Raw genomic sequence first — 20,882 nt, forward strand, 5'->3', positions numbered from 1 at the left:
AAATTACAGATTTAAGGTGCGGCATGGAGGCAACGTGAGAGCGTTTCCCGGGTGCTGCTTACAAAATGCATAAGCAGCGAGGGCTGGTAACGCCATTTTTCGGAGGCTCACTAACGCCCTTTTTCTAAGGCATGAAATTTTCTAGAGGCTATAGCCTATTCTACGCGACTACATCCGTCACGTTTTGCATGTTTTAGCGTGCGCATGCACCATTCGCGTAAAAGTCAAAATTCTAGTGGAGCTTAAGAAGATTGAAGTGGCAGTAGGTCAGGCATGCTAGAATGACTAAAGTGGGCCTAAACATGACACCGGAGAAGAGGCGAGTAGAGTAGCGTCCGCTCCTTCTTCGTATGTTTTTGAATGAGTCTTTAGCGCTATTTTCGTTGTTCTAGCGAAAATAGTGATATATTTCGAGCACAACATACTTTTTTTATTAAAACGATAGCTTAGGGCTCCCGTTCAGCGGAAACGTGGCGTCGGCGTTGTGCCGAGAAACCGGCGACCTCCGGCGTTTGTCTGATTTGTCGCACAGACCATGGAGAGCATGGTTGAGAGCGTAACTACGGCAGGAGAGGAGGAGAAAAGGGTGTGACGTCACGCGAAGCACAGGTGACGTCACGCGAAGCACAGGTGACGTCACGCGAAGCACGCGCCTGGCACTCGGCCAATCACAGAGGTAGGAGCGGGACCTCCTCTTGGCAGACACTTGAGCGTAGGCAGACGCACTTCGCGCCTCAACAAGGACTGCTAGACCGGGCGTGTGATGGGCGCTCCGCTGGAAAAACGCCTATACAGCATATCATCTGGGTGCCAGCTCACGCAGGCGTAGCAGGAAACGAAAGGGCGGACAGCCTGGCTCGAGGGCTCACTTACCGAGCAGGCTTATCGGACGCCCCGGAGTTACGGCTACTCACGTGCGAGGGAGGCTACGCAGAGACCCTACAACTTTATAGGGGAACTAGATTGAGGTATCCACCACCACACAGAGCACTGACTAGGGAAGAGGCTGTAGGATGGCGTAGGCTACAGACGAACACTTTTCCTAACCTGTACATATACAGCAAAATGTCACCAACGCAATTCAGATCAGACTGTCCCTGGTGCGGCGGTACACCTACACTCTATCACATTACCTGGGAGTGCGAAAGAAACATAGCATTCCACAATTATCAAACACCGAGTGAGGAGCAATGGGAGAGCTGTCTCTCCAGCAGCGAGCTCGAGGTCCAGAGGGCCTTGGTACAGCACGCTGTTGAAGCGGCACGACTCAGTGGAGCCCTGGACTGAGGGCCCACCCTTGCTCGAAGACTCAAGTCGCCAGCGCCCAAGCAGGACGACCAAGAAGTCTTAATCTCCGCGAATCTCTTGAAAGAGCAATAAAAGTTTTCTCTCTCTCTCTCTCCCTATAGATGACGGCGTTCGCTCCTCGACAAGTTCGCACCTGTGGCGCGCGCTCCGTAGGCGTTGACGAGGTTGGCCCCTCGGCAGGCTCGAGAGCGTGTTACATGATCCGTTCTCATTGACGGCATTCATTCTTTACAAATCTTGGACGTAGTATTCGTGGTGCGTGGAGCTCGGCTGCATCTGTGTGGGTAGGTAAAAACTTTTAATTTTGCGTCCGTGTCGTCAGTCTGGCGTGAAATCGAGCGTCATTAAGGAACCGAAGGGTGGCCAAGAATCAACGGTAACGCATTTCCGTCGCATTAAACGTTAATCACCCCCATATTTCTTTTTTACTGATTTCCTGTGAATATTTTCCTCGAACAAGCGCGTTGCGCTTGAAGATGAAGGGCGATTCGATGGCACTCCACTGGCAGTGCAATCCCGAAGCGTTGTTCAAGCGTCCGTCCTCAGGACTTCGTATATCCAGTGCATGACGGCATTCGTGACGTCATCGGCTTCGAATTCCAGCTCGGTTGAGCCATGGAGGCAAGCCTGCGAATTGGCACGAGTTACCCTCTGCTCCTTGCACGGGATGCATAGTGAAAGAAGTCAGCAGGAATACTCCATGCAAACGCTACAACTTTGCTATTATAAAGCACGGCGTAGTGCAGGGCTACGAAATTCATTACGACCACATGGAATTTTTTTATGTGAGCGCAAATGCCAGTACGCGAGTGTTTATTGGTGCGATAGCACTTATAATGGCATTCCCTGTATTCAGCCGTTGCGTGTTTGTCTTCCAGGCAGGCTACCCACCGGACTGAGGGCGACCTGCTCGGTGTATAAGCCTATATTTCAGGGAAGCCGGCCACTAATTTTTCAAAATGTACTTTTTGAGATATGAAGACGGCTTCTGCAATACCAGTGTATGCGGACTTCAGGAAACAGATAATAAAGTTAACTTGTTAGTCGAATAACGAATATCTGATGGCTAAAATTTTGAACCGTTGCAGTTGGACACCTGGTTGCATTAGGTATTTGTAGCGAGATTAAAGAAGAAAAAGAATAAAGTTGGCCTAGTTCGCGCCCTTGATCCACAGACTGCGACATACTGCTAGCGCTAAAATACACACAAAGTACAGAGAGCAGAAACAGCGTCTGTCCTGTGTGTTTCTGCTCTCTGTCCTTTGTGCGTATTTTAACGCTAGTAATATGTCGCAGCTTTGTAGCCGGTCGATAATAATAGCCATATCAGTTTTTAGAATTTCGAAAACGAGATTACCCTTGGCTCTCGAAATTTGGCTATTCGGACTAGTTACGTGCACTGGAGGGGTTGCTTTGCCTGCAAACTTTTCGAAAAGGCTCAATTTTGTCGAGCCACAGCGGCGAGGGTAACCGCGTGTTTAAGCATCTAAAAACTCATATGGGTATTAAAAACGGCCGGCTACAGATCTTTAATTGCAATCAGGTGCCTATCAGAAATATTTAAGAAGTTAACTATTGGAATTTAGTTAATTACTTTACTAGTTTATATGATTCGCCTTTGAACCGCCAAACTGGTTTTACTATGCAGCAAAAAGCTTACATACAAATCTCTTATTTGTCCTATCCAAGAATACGAGTTTAATTAAGAATTAAGAAGTTTGCGGGGATACAGTGGCGGCAACTGACAAAAGACAGGGTTAATTGGAGAGACATGGGAGAGGCCTTTGCCCTGCAGTGGGTGTAGTCAGGCTGATGATGATGATGATGATGATGAATACGAGTGCGCCGTTTGGAATCCCCGTAAGTTAGTGGACCTAAATAAATTGTAATCGGCTAGAAAAAAAAAAAAAAACGGGCCGTTCGCTTTAGATTTCATCGAAAAGAAAAATTTTTTGCCTTCTTCTCACTCCAATCCTGTAGTTTACTGTGGTCATTTTCTCCTTCATTCTTGTGCAGACAAAAAAGGTCAGTAATATATTCCGCTGTTAATTATGACTGCAAATGTGTGCGAACCAATGACAATTGCAAACGTCTCTGGCGACGCCCTGCCAGCTTTTAACTGAAGGGAACGTTTGAAAGGGTGACTGCTTACCATCATTTTCTTGATGACTTCGATTCCTTCACTGCCGTTAGTCGATTCAAACGTAGGCTGGAAAAAGAAACAAAAAGAAAGACAGTGTGGTTTCATTTCAGTAACCACTCACCTGAAGAACTTTTTAAAACGTTATTGATTGTCATCAAACCAGTTTGCTGCGAAGCCAAAGTTCAGCAGATAGTGTTGTCAGCACGGACACGGCCTATGGTATATCAGCTGCTGTTGAACGCAGATGCGGGCAGAGGAACCCGGAGCGAGACCCTACAAAATGTCATGAGCGGCGATGTTCCCCGGCTCAGGTTCGTAGCTAGAACGCCCCCGCCTAACCCCGGCCCCAGTGCCGACACGAGCGCTCGAAGCTGCTCCGGCCGCGTCTAGACAAAGTTGACGACATCCCATTGTGCCATGTCTTCTTCACTGGCGAAAACTGGTAAGATGCTGCCCGCGCATGTCTTTATCGCTCCGGTACTGACCTACGCATTGGATTCTGTCCGCTGGTCTCTTGTACCAAGGCAGTTCAAGCATCATGATAATCGTCCACATGCCTCCTCAAGGATGCCCATATTTGCATGTAGACGACGCACTGTCCATGAATTGCCTTCTCCCCTCCTGAGCGCCAGTTTGGCCTCGTTTGCATTTGGTTAATAACTATTGCGAACTTAAAAATGTAAAACTGATTGAATAGCCTGCGGCACAAATAATACCATGATGTCGGTTCCCGTAACTGAATTTTTAAAAGTTATACATTGCATCCGTTCCTGTTAAATGCACCCTTGTACCCACTGTAGTGACAGTGGCTTAGATGTGTGTTGGTTTGTTCGTTGTAAGCTGTCATAAAATACCGTGTCTGGAGCACGACGACGGTCATGCTCCATGCAAAGCACACTGCTGCAGATAACACAATCGGGACCACATGCGCCTCTCCGCGCATGCGTCGATGGTCCTTCTTTCCTTCTTTCTCTCTTTTCTTTTCTATATATATTTCCGAGCTGGAAATAAAGGGGCGTCTTTTCTGCTCTGCGAATCGGCCTGTTTTCATCACGTTGCTGCCGGCCTTTGGCCGGTGGAACGTAACACACACCTAAACCATAAGTGCCCGGGCGGATCGAAACGGGGAGTTCGCTGACCTTCTTGGTCAGATCTCCGAATAAAGTTAACACTAACTACGTGGACAGCGGTCGCCGGGACACGGCAGCGACGGCATGCACCTTCGTTTGGGTTGCTCTCGAACTTTCGTGTCAAAGCCACGAACAGTGAAGTGTTCGTCGCCAGGTGGAAGGGTCGCGCAGACCAGGGTCTGCGTGCTCCTCGGTAGTTCCTTCGACGCCGGTGCAATACAGAGCGCCTCCCCATCACGGAGTTCCTTCCGGCCTTGCAGCGTCCCTGCCTGGCGATTTCTCTAAGAGTCGAGAGTTCTAACTGGTGAGTGCTTGGGCCCGATCAAATGCGTTCTGCGCAGAGTACATTTTGCATGCTGAAAGGAAATATTTACTCGGCGAATGGGCGGTCCAGTATGGTACACGCGGCATACGATATACAATCTACGGACTGACTACCGAAACTGACCGATAACGTAGGCCACGCGCGCGAACGCATTTCCATGGTGCAAGATATTCCCCAAAGTGACTACTGCTCGCGCATGAATATGAGCCCAAGCATTCCTTGATGACTGCGTGAGCAGGTACATAGTAAACTGTCGCATAAATATTGCGGTTCATTTGGAGCTCTCTAAACGCGGTGACCATACCACCGACGGTTGACAGTTGGTGGGTTGGCGAGTTCCCGATCACTCGTTTGCGCGCTCTGCAGGCGCGGAGCAAGTCCGTGGGCTGATCAAGTCATTGGGACCAGGTGAAGTCTTTGGCGTCTCGGCGAAATTATAGTACCTGCTGGGCTGCTTGGAGAAAGAGTGTGAATTCCGCCTCCGTAGTGTCCACATCCTCGCCAATCAGGAACGATGCTCTCAGTTGTGGGATATACAAATATCCTTCATCGCCCCCGCGCCGCCGGTTGTGGGGAGAGGGGGCACCCGGCCATTCTCCTCACTCCTAGATCGGACGTGACGTCACGCCTACGCTCTGGCGTCTTAGGGAAGGGGTGAACGACTCCTCTTGATTGCAACCAGTTGCTCAAGGGGGTGCAATGTCGTAGGGGTTTAAGGAGAGCTCACGCGGGAACGAAGACTCTCGAGTCTCTCTCTCTGGCCGCGGCGTGACTACCCCATTGCCCCGCCGACCCCGATTCCTGCCCGCGCCTCTCCGGACTATCCATCGCCGGTCGACGACGACCTGGTAAGCTGCTGAACCATCTATTATCGGATAGAACATTCTTCCGCAGTGTGCTTTGCCTTGCGCTAGGTAAATAAACGGTTTCCTAGCGTACTCTGTTCGTTGCCTACTTCGTCCGAACCCGCCGTGGCTGTGACTTTGCGCCACGGGTTGGGGACACGAGAACGCCCGCGCATAGCTGGCACGGAAGCGCGCCTTCCCGGCCGGCTGCACGCGAGTGACCCCATACAGTGCAACGGGTGGCGTCGAGCCACACCATTGCTCGCGCGTACTTGGTATAGCCTTGCTGTCGCTGCCCTTGAGAAGCAGTGTGTCCGTCATATTTGTAATGTCATGAAAGGCTATGCGCAAAAAAAAAAAAGACGACACGAAGACAGAAGACACGACAGGACGAGCGCAAAGTAATGCCTTTCATGGCATTACAAGCATCAAGCTAACTAGCCCGACAATATATCTTACTGAGGATCTCTGTCATATTATTGTAAGCTCTTGTTTTGGGAGAAAGTGCTACCTGCGCAATGCTACGCATTTCAGTCTTGGAAAAGCGCTTTTCTCGCTCCGAGTCACCTGGCCATGACTCCGCGGCACTGGCCTGCCATCGGTGTGCGCAACCACTGGGTCTCACGAATGACGAAAATAACTATTTGGAGAACAGACTTTAGTGCGCTGCCCGTAACCGCTAGACATTACTAGAAAATAATACGACATATTTCAGTTTCTTATGTATGCAATGAGTTGATTGTTACTTGGTACCAAAGCTGTCCCAGTCTGCACACACATACGGTTGCTAATTTCTCTACCCTCTTGTGTCCTCCCTCACCAATGACGAGACAGCGTTCTTCTAGTCAAACAAAATGTGCTCTGAGCAATGAACGGAGCAGCCCCACATCAAACAAAATCCGGCTCCTGTTGGAACATGGTATTGAGAGGCGCAAGCGATACAGCCATTACCCTATAAGTTCTTTCATTCGTGTTAAAGTATGAAGACGGGCTAGTTGGTCTTGGAAAGAAGAAGGCATGAAAAGACGTAGGAAAGAGACACGCGCAGGACAAACACTGAACTTCAGTTGATGGTTTATTGACATGAATCGCAAATATATATGTGCACAGAAATATATACGCACATTGAGCTTATGTATTTCTGGTTGTTATCAATAAACCATCAAATGAAGTTCGGCGTTACTCCTGCGTCTGTCTTTTTCGTACGTCTTGTATGATTCTGCACTGAAAAAAATGCATTCCATGTTCGCTTTTCAACGGAGGCGAAAAGCAAAAGGCGCCCGGGTGCGATGACAGTGCAAGTTAAAGTTCCCCAGATGATCGAAATTATTCCGGAGCCCTTCATTACAGCACCTCTTTCTCTCTTTATTATTTCACTCCCACCTAACTCCCTTCCCTTACGGTGCTGTTCGGGTGTCCACCGAGGTATGTGACACAGTTACTGCGTCAATTCTTTTCCACAAACCCAATTTCAATTTTTCAATTTCAAGTATTTCATACTGACATCTACTCTCGGCGACAATAGTATATAGAAAAGCCGCCGCGGTGGCTCAGTGGTTATGGTGCTCGGCTGCTGACCCGAAAGACGCGGGTTCGATCCCGGCCGCGGTGGTTGAATTTCTTTGGAGGAGAAATTCTAGAGGCCCGTGTACTGTGCGATGTCAGTGAACGTTAAAGAACCCCAGGTGGTCGAAATTTCCGGAGCCCTCCACTACGGCGTCTCTCATAGCCTGAGTCGCTTTGGGACGTTAAACCCCATAAACCAACCCACCAACCAATAGTATATAGAAAGAGAGGGAGCAAAACTTTAATAAGCAAATAGGATGAGCCGGCGCACAGAGTGAATGCCAGCACCATCTTGGTCCGCGTCCCTAGTCCAGGATGCGGCAAGATCCCGCCGCCTCGCGAGCCCGGCGTGCGAGGGCAGCTTGCGCCGTCGAACTCGAGCACTCGAGGAGGAAGGTCTCCCAAGCCTCTTTAGTGGGGATGCGAACAGCCTTGACAGGCCCACACCATGTGGGATAGAGAACAGAGCTTGTGACAGTGTGTGCACAAAGGACTAATTTTCGGGTCATATCGAGCAGTCATTGCGGGGCACCAGTAGGTGTTCGTCTGCAGCTGTCGTAGAATGCTTTCGTCCGCATTTCGACAGCCCCCTTGCCGGTGGAGGGAACTGGCGATGCCTGTTTTTGTATTAGTCGATAATTTCTATAAACTACAGAAGCTGTTGGCTAGGCTCATCGGTTGTATATTTCTTAATCCACTTCATTCTTTACTCAAGGTGTGTGGCAGGAGCACGCCCACTGAGAGACTTACCAAGCCTTTTCATGCTTCATAAGCAATATTACGTAAGATATAGCAGGGAAGAAGTCACACTCACATAAAGGTTCGCGAATTCCTTGAGCAAACATTCACCTGCGATGCCTCTTCTCTTGAGCATCTGCAATGTCGGAAAGTCACACAGCGCAAATCTCTGTTAAAGGGCAACTGCCTAGGGCCCGGACATTTTTGAAAAACAAGCCCAGTGCATAGATGAGGCATCGAAGATAACCTCTGCAAAATACTAGAGCCATGCGTGCCCCGAAAATCTGTAAAAATTCAAATCAAAGCCCGCTCGTTCTTTCCTCAAACATCCTCGTCCTCTACTCTGGCTCGTTTGACGTCATACGGAAAGCTTTCGCTAAAGGCATTCCATTGGTGTGTCGTTATTACTGACGGGCGAAGGCTGGGCGTAGCCGGGGCGTCGCGTCGTGTGCACAACGTTTTCCGCAGCGCCTTCTGTTTTGGCACAAGCCTACAAACCCGCATGAAGGAAAAAGAAAACTGAGTAGGGAGCGTCCGGCGACAGCCTTGAATCCTAGTCATAAAAAGTAAAAAATAGTAAAACTGAAAAAGTCGCGAGGACACCGCGAGGAGACCCGAAGAGCAAAATAGAAAGGGTTTTGGGAGACCCGCCGCTCTCCCCCCCCCCCCCCCCCCCCCCCCTGAATTAGACCGGGTAGCAAACACCAAGAAAAAAATTCTTTTCAAGGCGGGAGCATGACGCAGACATGTGACGCACTCCACCAGACACCACGCCTCCCGCTAGCATCGGAGGAGGAAGGGTGCTTTTCCCTTGCGGAGCCTACTCGACGAGGCGCGAGAGAGAAAAATCTCGAGGAGGGAACGGAAGGAGAGGAGCACGGCGGAGAATCTTGATTGCGATGGCATTAACTACGCTTTCGACCAGAGGCTGGTCAGTTGTCCTTTAACGACCGAAAAAGCATCCTGTTTTTACTGGAAAGAAACACTGTCGCTGATGAGCGTTTAAGGCCCCTAAATACCGAAACCAATGTCAGCAAGTTTTTACATGACAGTGATCGCCAGTCTTCTCTCATGAACTTCGGTTTCGGCAAAGCGGGCTCCGTTACGCAATCAATTAGATTAACTTTCTGCTTGTAACTATATATGTTTAAAATACACGCAAACCACATCCAAGTGGTTGAAAACAGCTCTCCGACATGGGCTGTATATATTTATTTACTTATCTATTAGTGCTCAAGGCCGTAGGCGTTGCAGAAGGTAGGACAGGAAGGCAGTAACAGGCGGTAAATTGTTAGCACGAGAAAAATGCTTGATTTACTCCAACTGCCTAAATTGCGAGAGCATGTATATGCGCTATTACTCAAACACGCCCTCACAAGAAATGACATTGAGTTTAGAATAATGTTTTATTGAGTTCTTGTGGAAGTTGTAACAACTGAACAAAAATGAAAGCAATATTTTGTTCTGTCGCTAGAAGTGTTGAATTTATGCTGATATGTGTAAAAGGGAAGTCAAATGACAAAGTAAAATTAATCGTTCGCCAATAACTTCATGCCTATCAATCTATGGAACGCTAAATAAACAGCTCCTCGTTAATCGATGGTGTACAGTGTTTGAGCAATTATCATGAAGCTTTTGCTTTTAACATTAACCAAACGTTCCTCACTAGGAAAATGCCCGAGACCGCACACCATTTTCAAGCCGCTATTTCAAACACTGCGCCCGAACTTTTTACCGCTGGCAGTGGATGGGGTATAAAGGATAGGATGGGATTGTTATAAAGGAGGGGGTATAAAGGACCTAGCAGAAAGCTGCAGTCCTTTCTATAAGTATTCCACTGACATAAATACCTAGTGTCATAATTATTTTATAAGCAATTATATTAACTAATTATATAGACTAAATATATTGCATCGCAGGTCTACAGTGCATATTTCATGCCTTCCCCCTAAACTAATGCCCAGAAGGGAATTGGAAAAACAGCGCAATCAAAGACGAGACACAAGAGAAGGACAAAACACCAGCGCTGACTAACAACCAAATGGTTTATTGCTTCAGGCAAGGCAGCATATATATGAAATGGCACGAGTAAAAACACAAAATAAGCATGAGAGAAAGATACCGCACAACCACACAACTTGACTAAAAAAAGGCACGTCACTGATTAAGATACGCAAGTTCCTTTGAGAGTAGATTTATGGATGGGCTGCTGATACAGGTGTTACCGAGCTTTCTGATATGGCAAGCCTCCGAAATGAGCCTTGTGGTCTCATCTTTATAACGGGCGATGATAGTGGTCCGATTGAGGTGCGCTTCGCAATCTTCACACTCAGCACAGTGCACAGCAAGGTGGTTTCTGCGAGACTTGTTCTCTATATCTTTTGCATGTTCACGCAGTCTATCGTTGATGCATCGTCCCGTCTCACCGATGTAGAAGCTGCCGCAAGAGGTCGGGATCTTGTAAACGACACCAACACGACACTGAACGAACTTCCGCTTATGCTTCTTCTGGCAGCCTTTTTTGCTTCCAGCCCGAGATAAGCTTTGTGACCGGTTTTAAGTTATTTAAGGTGCATAATATATGCTATTGAGCAGCCATAGAGAACGAAACGTTTAGTGCATTGATTTAAAAGTATGCAGCGTACTCGTGAAGACGCTCAATCGCGCCTCGTCAAAAATTCACCCAGACCTCAATTTGATGTAATGTGTTCGGTCAAATGAGGATGGAAGCAAAAAAGGCTGCCAGAAGAAGCATAAGCGGAAGTTCGTTCAGTGTCGTGTTGGTGTCGTTTACAAGATCCCGACCTCTTGCGGCAGCTTCTACATCGGTGAGACGGGACGATGCATCAACGATAGACTGCGTGAACATGCAAAAGATATAGAGAACAAGTCTCGCAGAAACCACCTTGCTGTGCACTGTGCTGAGTGTGAAGATTGCGAAGCGCACCTCAATCGGACCACTATCATCGCCCGTTATAAAGATGAGACCACAAGGCTCATTTCGGAGGCTTGCCATATCAGAAAGCTCGGTAACACCTGTATCAGCAGCCCATCCATAAATCTACTCTCAAAGGAACTTGCGTATCTTAATCAGTGACGTGCCTTTTTTTAGTCAAGTTGTGTGGTTGTGCGGTATCTTTCTCTCATGCTTATTTTGTGTTTTTACTCGTGCCATTTCATATATATGCTGCCTTGCCTGAAGCAATAAACCATTTGGTTGTTAGTCAGCGCTGGTGTTTTGTCCTTCTCTTGTGTCTCGTCTTTGATTGCGCTGTTTTTCCAATTCGTAAAACATGTACCAACCAGCCCGTATTTGCCCTCTTCTGGCCCAGAAGGGCGCTGTAGGATCCTGTATAAATAAAATAAAAAATAACAATTATTGGGACACTTTTCTCGGTTGCTACAAAGTCATGAGGCCGAGGCACTCGGGATATCACTTCGAATCTGGTGAGTGTGTCAGTGAGAGCTGAGCCAGTTGGTACGTAGTTGTAAAAAAAAAAATCAGCAGAAGGACGCAGGCACAGATTGTCTGCGTCCTTCCGCTTGTTTTTTTTTTTCTTCAGAAGTGTGTCAGTGTTTCACGTATTTGGGCTTTATTTTCTACCCAATTTTTGACGTCGCTGTTACTTGTTCTTTGCAGAGCGTTAATTGAAGCTTTTAACGGTCACAACTGCCTTAGTGCCGCGCATTGTTCGTTTTGTGGATGATTGAAGTACGTTTAGGGACGAATAAGCTTACCTTTGTTGTATGATGTTTCAGGAACGTTAAAAAAATTATATTGACAAGATTTCATTGCTTTCGACCAGAAATAAAAACAACGTGTTCATAACATTTTGATGCAACACACAGAAAGGCTGCAGCCCGAGATAAGCTTTGTGACCGGTTTTAAGTTATTTAAGGTGCATAATATATGCTATTGAGCAGCCATAGAGAACGAAACGTTTAGTGCATTGATTTAAAAGTATGCAGCGTACTCGTGAAGACGCTCAATCGCGCCTCGTCAAAAATTCACCCAGACCTCAATTTGATGTAATGTGTTCGGTCAAATAACTCTGAACTACAACCCAACTGATAGTTTCATTAAAGACTGAATCGCTGATTTGTTACGGGAACACAATATAAAGGGTCATCAAAGAACTAATAGATTCTCACAAGGGTGGAGTGTGCAAACTCAGTAGCCTTTTTAAGTAAAATATAAAAGTTCTTTGTGTTAGGGCACACACTCTTCCTTTGAAGTCGATCGCTTTTCACATATGAAGGAACTAGTCGCTCAGATATTTTCAAAATGTTGCTCCTCTACCCATTCTCAGATTATCATCAGAATATTTTTCTTTTCCTACTGGTATGTCCTGACTAGAGATGTGAAGGCCTGAAAAAAACACTGCAATTTTGAAAAAAAAAAACGTTTTTTTTTTGTTTTTTTCAGATGAGAAAAAATTGAAAAAAACGAAAATTTCACAATGAAATTTCAAGGTTTTATGATTGCTTGCTTTTAGTTTAAGTTTTTGTTTTTGCTTTGAAAACCATTACAGCGCGCATCGTTGAACGATTAGAGAGAAGTCATCGCCGGTGCCAGGTAGTGCTTTTAAAACGTTCGTGCTGCGAGTATGCGGTTTGAAGGCCAAGTCACATATAAGATCCAGGCTTGACTTAAAAACACACTAATATTTGAAGTCACGGCTGATGTAGAACAAAATGGCTGCAAATTCTATAGCCCGACACACACGGCATAAATAACATAGGCTGCTGTGCACGTAAGCGGTTCTGCTGCGCGTAGTGCCGCATCCAGCGACAGTGACTCTGAGTCCGATATGGAGTGACTTATAGATCAGTTTTCATGTTCCCTTTCTCGGTGCAATAGAACAAGAAGTTCGTTCCACAAATATGATATTTATATCTCCATATTCGCCTGAAGTGCAAATCATTATTTATCTTCTCGGTGCAAACGTTTCGTTTCACAATATGACATCTATAACTGCATATTCGACTGAACTTCGGAGCATTATCATTGATCGTTGTGCTGTTGAAAATAAATCTGTTTGTGTCACATTTTGCAAAATTTCCAATTTTTCATGAAAAACCCCAAAAAAATGTTTTTTTTTCATGCCATTCAAAATTTCTTGAAATTTTACATCTCTAGTCCTGACCCCACTTAAGTTGACATTAAAGGGAAACTGCATAGGTTTTAGAAATCACCGAGCTTAAGAGGGTCGAATGTGTGAAACTTGCAGGTAAAGCATGCGAAGTCTTTTTGGGCTAAAGGTAGAAATAGTGAAGTAATCGCCGATTAAAATCGGGACGCCCTTCAAGCTTCTCCGCAGCGCACAACGCCAAGTGGGGGGCGCATGATGACGTCATCGAAGGTATCGGTGCATTTCCAACACATGAAAGCCTGCTTTGAAGGAAAAAAAAAGCAAAGCCACAGAAGGCGCACCCTGCCGAGAGTTGTTCAGCAGCGTCTAACAAGTCAGGGCTGGGTGTGGCTGACGACAGCGGTAATTTGAAATCATACCTTCCGTGACGTCACGCTGAGTTTTCCTGCACTCCTCCGGTGCATTGAGGAGAAGCGCAAAATTCAATCGTCGATGGCGGCACTATTTAAAATGCTAGTGCAGAAACACTTGGCATGCTTTACCTACGGCCTACATAGATTTGAATCCTTGAATATCACGAAATTGTCAAAAAGTGCTGCAGTTGCCCTTTAACATACGAGACAACTTTACCGCAAGATGGCTAAAGGCCGATGCCATGAACGCTGGGTGGCCACTGGGGAAGCTTGCTCATATAACTCCGGGAAGCGAGCATTTTTGGCTATAAACTCGCACGCAAGAAAAGCGCCCAATGCTTTTCACTGCAAGAATTTAGGAGCAGTATGTGAGCGCCTTCGCGCACAATATTAACGAGTCTTTCACCTTCATAGCTCAACCTGCAAAATGCATGCAACGGCCATCGGCCGAAATCAGAAAGGATTTTACTCACATCTTTAATGTCCTGCAGCCCATGATAGCAATCGGCATGATATTCGCAGACCACGGACACCACCTATCCAGGAAAAAAAAAAAGGCAGCTCCGCAGTTCCCTCTTCCATTACCGCAAAAATTGAGGGGGCACTTTGGCTCTCTAAAGTGCTGCAAGGCGAAAGCGTTTCCTGCGCCCTATATTCTTATTTTTCATATGCTTTTTATTTTTGTTGTTCTTTTTTTATTTATTTTATTTATGAAACCCATGCATTGATGCGCCTTTATTCATGCCCAAACCCTGAGCCTTCGTGGAGGAGTGGTAGCGTCTCCACTTCAGATGCCAAAAACCCTGGTTCGATTCCCAGCCTCGACACAGTTATTTTTAAGTAGTGACGCCGAAACGCGGACACACTTGCTAAAATAACTTGGTCACGACAGTATGAGGCATTAAAGGCTTTCGCCTTAATATATGAAAAGCAGAGAAACGGGGGTGTGGGGCTACCCGCAGTGGAGCCAAGACTGGGTCTTCATCAGAAGGCCCTCGTCACCTAATGATGGGCTGTACCAATGGATCGCTCGAGCCTTGTTAAAAGTTTCGAGGGTGAACTGATTTCACTGTTCTTTTTGCTGCAATCACTCAATGCCCAGGGATTCATCTTAATTTTACTGACCCCTCGTGCCTCAACAGCCCGGAAATCTTCGCCGATTCTGCACACTGTCTCTTCGACTGTCCTGTCGCTCTTCAGATTATTTCTACCCGCTACCGCTTTCTCGACGAAATTCCGACTTTTTGACTATAATTAATTAGCTAGCTAAGCTACTCTCACCAAACTTGGCTTCTAGGTTCATTTTTTCCTCCTGTATTTGAAGCAACTATTGATTTTCTTCAATCTTTTTTTTTGTTCCCGATTTAAACGCGTGTGACACGCTGTGTTAACGGACTACAGTATGAGCCATTAAAGGCTTTCGCCTTAAAAGGTGCCCTTGTGCTTTGCGATATCAGTGCACTTTAAGGATCCCGAGGTTGTTCGAATTATTCCGAACCCTTCCTCAACGGCACCTCTTTCTCTTCACTTATTTCGCTCCCGAGGAATGCAAGGTACGGTACACGCGTTTTGTAATGCGATAGCTTGAAATCCTTGACTCACACATACGCACAATTTTCCAAAGTTATTTCCCGGAAAAAAATTACTTTAATATATTTGCCTCAAACCTCATTGCTCGTCCTATCCCCCCCCCCCCCCCCCCCCCCCTCCTTTTCCCGTCTTTTTTTTTTTTTTTCAGACTGCGGCGTCGACAATTACGGCTCACGAGCGGCCCGTGTGGACAGCACACTTGTGCAAGGCGTCACCACAGCCTCTTCCACGCTTTCTCTCAGCCCAGTGGCTTACCTTAGTGAGGAAACTGGCGTTTACTCTGTGCAGGATGAGTACATCAGCCACGCAGTCCAGTAGGACTTTGGCTGTCGGCTTGAGCACCTTCAGCATTAAGGACGCCGCTGCGCAAAAACATGCCTGACTTTGGCGCTACTTCACAGTTAAAACACCACAGTTTAAAGGTCCGCCTTGATATGCTTTATTCAATTATACACGGAAAAAAAGAAAATTTGAAAAAAGGAACATTAATCTGCTTTGCAGCTTGCATAAGCGTATGTTGCAGGCACATTATCGCGCGTACTCGAAGTTCCCTGCTATGAGCGTCATGAATTAGACCTCAGAGGATGTGAGGGTTGAAATAAGGTATTTTCTTACATGCAATACATATCTTTCCGTAGCAATGAACAACTTTTAAACTATTGCACCTTTTCGCGTTTTCCAAAAATCAATGCCTTCGACGCAATGTTTGAGCATGAACTGATCCCATTAGGAACAAGTGTGTGGTGCCAACGGGGCAGTTAAAAGCAAACTCAGATACACAAAACTATTTTTTAGGCGATGGTAGAGAGAGGGCGTGGTAGATGGTCCTTGGCGATCACAAAATGAACAAGGGAGGGGAAAACCTCAGGTTGCTTGAGCCAACGTTTCGACAAGGGGACTTGTCTTCGTCTGGGCAAAGCGTTCATATTGGCATGGATTAAATAGGGCCTTCGCTCCGAGGAGGAAGGCTCCGGGGGTGGGGAAGGAAAGTGGTGTGAGAGGGGATGCGTGTCAGGAAGGGGAGGGAGGTGAATCTTGATTCGTTACGCTGCAATAGTGGAAAAACTTATATATCCCGGTGGTGTGTAATGAACAAAGGCTTTGAAGGGGCTGCGACGGGGGTTGGTGCTGGGTGGACCTGAAAAACTCAGATAAGAGGATTAGTCAGCGTGGTACAGGGAAATGAGAACAAGGCAAACAAAATAGGCTGGCACTGGAAGGAGAAAGAAAGGGGGGTGGGGGTGGGGGGGGGGGGGGGGGGGGGGGACGGCGGGAATGGCTCGAGTTCAGAGAAAGCCAAAAGGTGGGGTCGCAGGGGGTAACAGGAATGTCATGGTTTCCGAGAACTGATAGTAGGGGATTAGGAGAAAGAAAAAAAAAAGGTGAACAAAGGGAGAGGGTGAGAAGGCCGGAAATGTGGTGGAAGATATGACGTGGGAAGGGTGCAAAGAGCGATAGTATACTCAGAAGTACTTGTGTTTGGGCGTGTTGGTTCATAACATTTCAGGAGGACACAGGGCGCAACAAAAGACAGGGACATAGAAGCAGACAGGGACAAGCGCTTGTCCCTGTCTACCTCCACGCCCGTGCCTCCCATCGCGCCCCTGTGTCCTCCTGAAAAGATAATATACTTATGCGAGGTTCTAGGAAATGGTCTGAGCACGTGCAAGACATTTGTTAAATTAAAATTATGCTAACCCTGGAATGTACCTGATAGATTCCAGGTTTCCTCTGGACATGTTAATCCCTGTCGGTTGCAGTGTTTTAAATTTGTGGATTAGGAATGCTTCTCTGTAACACCCTTAAACAGCTGTCATGGTATTTCCAAAGCTGTAGTTAATCAAGCAGATCAATAATCACTATCAGATAAAAACGTCCCGATCTTAAACGGTTGTTTAAATGCATGTTAAATGCATGTTTAAACGACGCACAACCGAAGACGCGCATAGATTCAGGAGGCCATGAAAAAAAAGAAGAAACAGCGCACCTTATTTCACACTGTACCGGTGGCAATGGCTACAATGTGATGGACAATGCTTGATCCGTCTGATAGAGTAAGGCTGACTCAGATGGTTAGTTTACGGCTACAATCGAGTAAGAAGTGACGGACAAGCTGCACCGCGAATCAGCGTGTCGGCATCTGCACGCGTGCTGAGCGCGTAAAACTGGTTTACTAAAGCACGCAGTGCATGTTCAACAGATTTCTCTTGGAGTCAGGAACACTTTTACATACCTATGTCACCAGCAGCGAACTGCCGTTAAGCTTGTTTCGCAACCCGAAGGGTGCGAGCTTGAAACGTAATGGCAGAGAATACCAAAAGTGAAATCTGCGCTTGCGGCTTCTCTTCTCATGGCAATCCGCATGAATCTGTGTTGCATGACGCGAAATTTGCTGCTGACGGCGCATTCTGTGGTGCAAAGGGCCCAACGTAGCAAGCGCTGCCACGCCTATTGATTTAAAGTCTGAAGGTTGTTTAGTTGGTCGCATTACGTTACCTGGAGGTTTCGCACACACGTTCACTGCCGACGCGAAGGGGGCAGTCGGCAGCACGAGGGCCGCAAGCACGCAAAGCGCAAGCTGCATGGCTGGGTCCTGATTATCCCGTCAGATGCTATCGGTCGGCTCCACGGCAGGACTGTGCAGCGGATGCCCGAGTTGACTGGCGCAGGTGTTGACCCAACTGCTGTCGAGATCACACGGGAGATGGAGCAGCTCCATACCGTCGTCGGCTCTGTAGCGTAAGTGCAGGTGCGCCCAGCTGCCTGCACGGAGACCGTATTGAAGCATTAATTTTCTTCGCTCTTCGCGGGGAAAGGCAACGAGAGGGAAAGCTACAATGTGCACCAAGTCCTAACCTTGGAGAGGCACCACCTATGTTTTCCCCAAGAAGATATAGCCCTGGCGCTTGATTCATTTATAGCAGCGACATGTTCTGTCTCTCATGGCAAACAATGGCGGTGACGACAGACGGTTATTTTGTAGAGCCGCAACACCGAAGAAGAAAGAAAAATAGATTTTCATTTGGTTGCGCATCCATTTTTCCTCCGTTTGTCCTGCAGACGAATAGTGGCGAAAGTTAACATTGCGCTCGCCCTGCTGCACACACTAAGCAAAGTTTATCACGGCACTTCATAGGCACGTGATAACTGAACTGCGTCGCTAAATTTAAAAAGTCCACATTACGTATTAACAAAAAAAAAAAGCGTTGTGTACTCTCGTGATAAAAATAAATGCGAACAGCGCGGCGACTACGCGCTTCGCTGCTCGCATTTCTTTTCATCGCGCTCGTACGGGGTTGTTAAAAAAAGACGCTAAAGTCGACCATTATTTTACCACGATTCTATGATGGACGACTCTAACGTCCTTTTGCTATCATCCAGTTACAAGCGCGATGAAAATAAATGCGGAAAGCGTAGCGCGTACGCGCTGCTGTCAGGCCTGACTGGGAATTCGTGGAAGCCTACGAGATAGCACTGGCAGGATATGAATACGTATGTATGCCGTCTGTGGCATTATCAAGAAAAGAGGCAGATTCCATGGTGCAGACTGCTGACCAACACCTTTGCGGAGCTACGCGAGGCGCACTTAAGAATCCAATACTTGCGGTTGAACAAATTGTCAGCCGGCAAAAGCCGCCTATACCGCCTGCACGTCGCCTACAAAGGACAAGCAGAGGATACGACCGGGGATTCAGAGGACTAGAGCCACGCGCTACAGGTCGAACCTCTGCCACAAAACATGACTGAGAAGACTCACGAGGGCCGTCGAACCGCGCGCGCGACGGCCCTTAACATACAGCTCTCTCTACGGAGCCTTCTACACAGATTCTGCTGGCCCACACCACGGGGGATGGCATACGACCGCAGTGATTCACCAAAACACGCACGTTGAGGGCCTCACCTTCCGTGCCCCAAACATTGCACACGCGGAGGAGGTCGCCATAGCACTCCATAGACTCCCATAGGTCGCATAGACTCCCGGGCTATCAACACCGACTCTCGGGCAGCCTGCCGGAATTTAGACCAAGGACGCATCTCTCGACGCGCCGCCAAAATTTACATAGATGCGAGTACCGGGATCGCCCGGACACATGTTTCGTCATCTGGACCCCAGCACATGCGGGACTAGAGGGAAACGAGGCTGCAGACGCTTCAGCCCGCGCGCTCAACCACCGGGCATCGCCTCGGCACTCGCCGCCTGAGGTATCACAACCAAAACCAGGTATCACTTACAAAGAGATTGTTCCATTATATCAGACCCAGCATAGCCGCCTTCATCCCCCTGCGAGAGGGCTGAGCAAAAGCGAGGAGCGTTGTATCCTTCGCTTGTATACCAACACGGTACTGTGCCCGGCAGTGCTGCAATATTTTAATCCGGGGAGTGCCCGCATTGTGGGTGCGCGTTGTGGGATGTGTGCCACATGGCGTGGGCATGCCCCTCTAACCCCGCTTACCCCCTTTCCCCTTGCCCCGAGAGAAATAGAAGGCTGCTCTGCTCGGCTGCTCTACCTTAGAGAGCTAACGAGCTCTCGTGGCTAGGGCCCGAGCAGCCGCGCAAGCCACAGGGGTCCCGTACTAGAAACCCCTTCTCGAATTTGTAAGGGGCTGACCCTTTAGGCCAGTCCCCACTCTCTCCTGTAAAGAGCCTTCCAAAATGTTTTTCACCCCCACAAGACAGTTCTCATCTGCGTTTTTTCCCCCCACGTTCTTCTTTCGTTCTGAATTTCAGATGTGTATATATACAGGGTCTGTCCTGAACGTAAGGAGACAAGTCATGGTGTTGCGCTCACATGCACCTGATTGGGAAAGCGGTTATTGGGGAAGGTGTGGAACCTTATACCCCTGTCACAGGGGTAAAAGGCCTCGAAGGCCTTTCCAGCAAAGGCACCTCTTTTCATCAAAGCAGCAGCGCGCCGACGCAGCTACACAGTGCCGCACAAAAGGGAAACAGTCGTTGCGGCTTAACACACGCTGCTGTGCTTGAGAGGGTTGAAGTGAGAGCTTTAAAATTAAATTGGGGTTTTTATTAATTCGCTGAGATCGGGCAATTTATTTATTCTTACTGCTCCATTAAAAGAACAGCAACAGCTACTCTCATCATCAGCAGCAGGCTTTGTGTATTGTCTTGGCCACCAAGGCCGCTCGGTGCTGTTGCAACAGCGTTGCTGTCTTGAAATCTGGGCGTAAAATGTAAAAATCCGTCCAAAAAGCAAAACGAGGCCAATATTTCGCATTTTTAAAGATGTTTTCAAACATTGTTAGCTGCATATAATTATTTCATTGCTTTCACTTTTGGACGTCGGACTGCACTGCGATCGCAGGTTCTCGAAGGCCGTGACTCTGGGCTTCAGAGGTTTGGGACGGGCGCCTTCGCCTCCAAGGCCCCGTTTTATAAAAGGGTGCGCGCTAGAGTACAGCTCACCCCCTTTTGACTCCCATAGAGGCGTATTCGTGTTTAGAGTGTAGCTGCATTCCTTACGCTTTTGAACGTAAGGACGTGATTCTCAAAGGCCCTTGCCGTGCCTGTGCGACAGGGGCATTAAAGGTGCACTGAAGAGGAATCTGAACTGATCTTTTTGCCGCGGGAACTCAATCTGCACGTTCCGAGCATTCTTAGAAACTTCGATTTATTGCCCTGCGTGGCCGATTTCCCTAATTAAATTGAATGAACGGCCGGCTCCCGCCTTTTTTTTTTAATTCTCCCTCGTACGGTGGGCGGAGTCGACCAACG

The 20,882-nt window shown here is 47.6% G+C and overlaps 1 protein-coding gene across 1 annotated transcript; it reads right to left on the minus strand.

Annotated features, from left to right (window-relative positions):
* Window positions 1–1,446: 1,446 nt before the first annotated feature.
* LOC149365077 (uncharacterized) lies at window positions 1,447–17,869 on the minus strand. Its single transcript, XM_089570242.1, has 6 exons — window positions 17,648–17,869; window positions 15,407–15,513; window positions 14,035–14,097; window positions 8,132–8,191; window positions 3,461–3,517; window positions 1,447–1,935 (listed from the first exon to the last, which is right to left on the minus strand). The coding sequence occupies exons 1-6, from the start codon at window positions 17,733–17,735 to the stop codon at window positions 1,837–1,839; spliced, it is 474 nt and encodes a 157-aa protein (XP_089426368.1). The 5' UTR covers window positions 17,736–17,869; the 3' UTR covers window positions 1,447–1,836.
* Between the last annotated feature and the right edge of the window lie 3,013 nt (window positions 17,870–20,882).

Source organism: Amblyomma mixtum, chromosome 2 (genome assembly GCF_055824585.1).
Source record: "Amblyomma mixtum isolate Tamu chromosome 2, ASM5582458v1, whole genome shotgun sequence".
In the NCBI taxonomy this organism is placed as follows: domain Eukaryota; kingdom Metazoa; phylum Arthropoda; class Arachnida; order Ixodida; family Ixodidae; genus Amblyomma; species Amblyomma mixtum.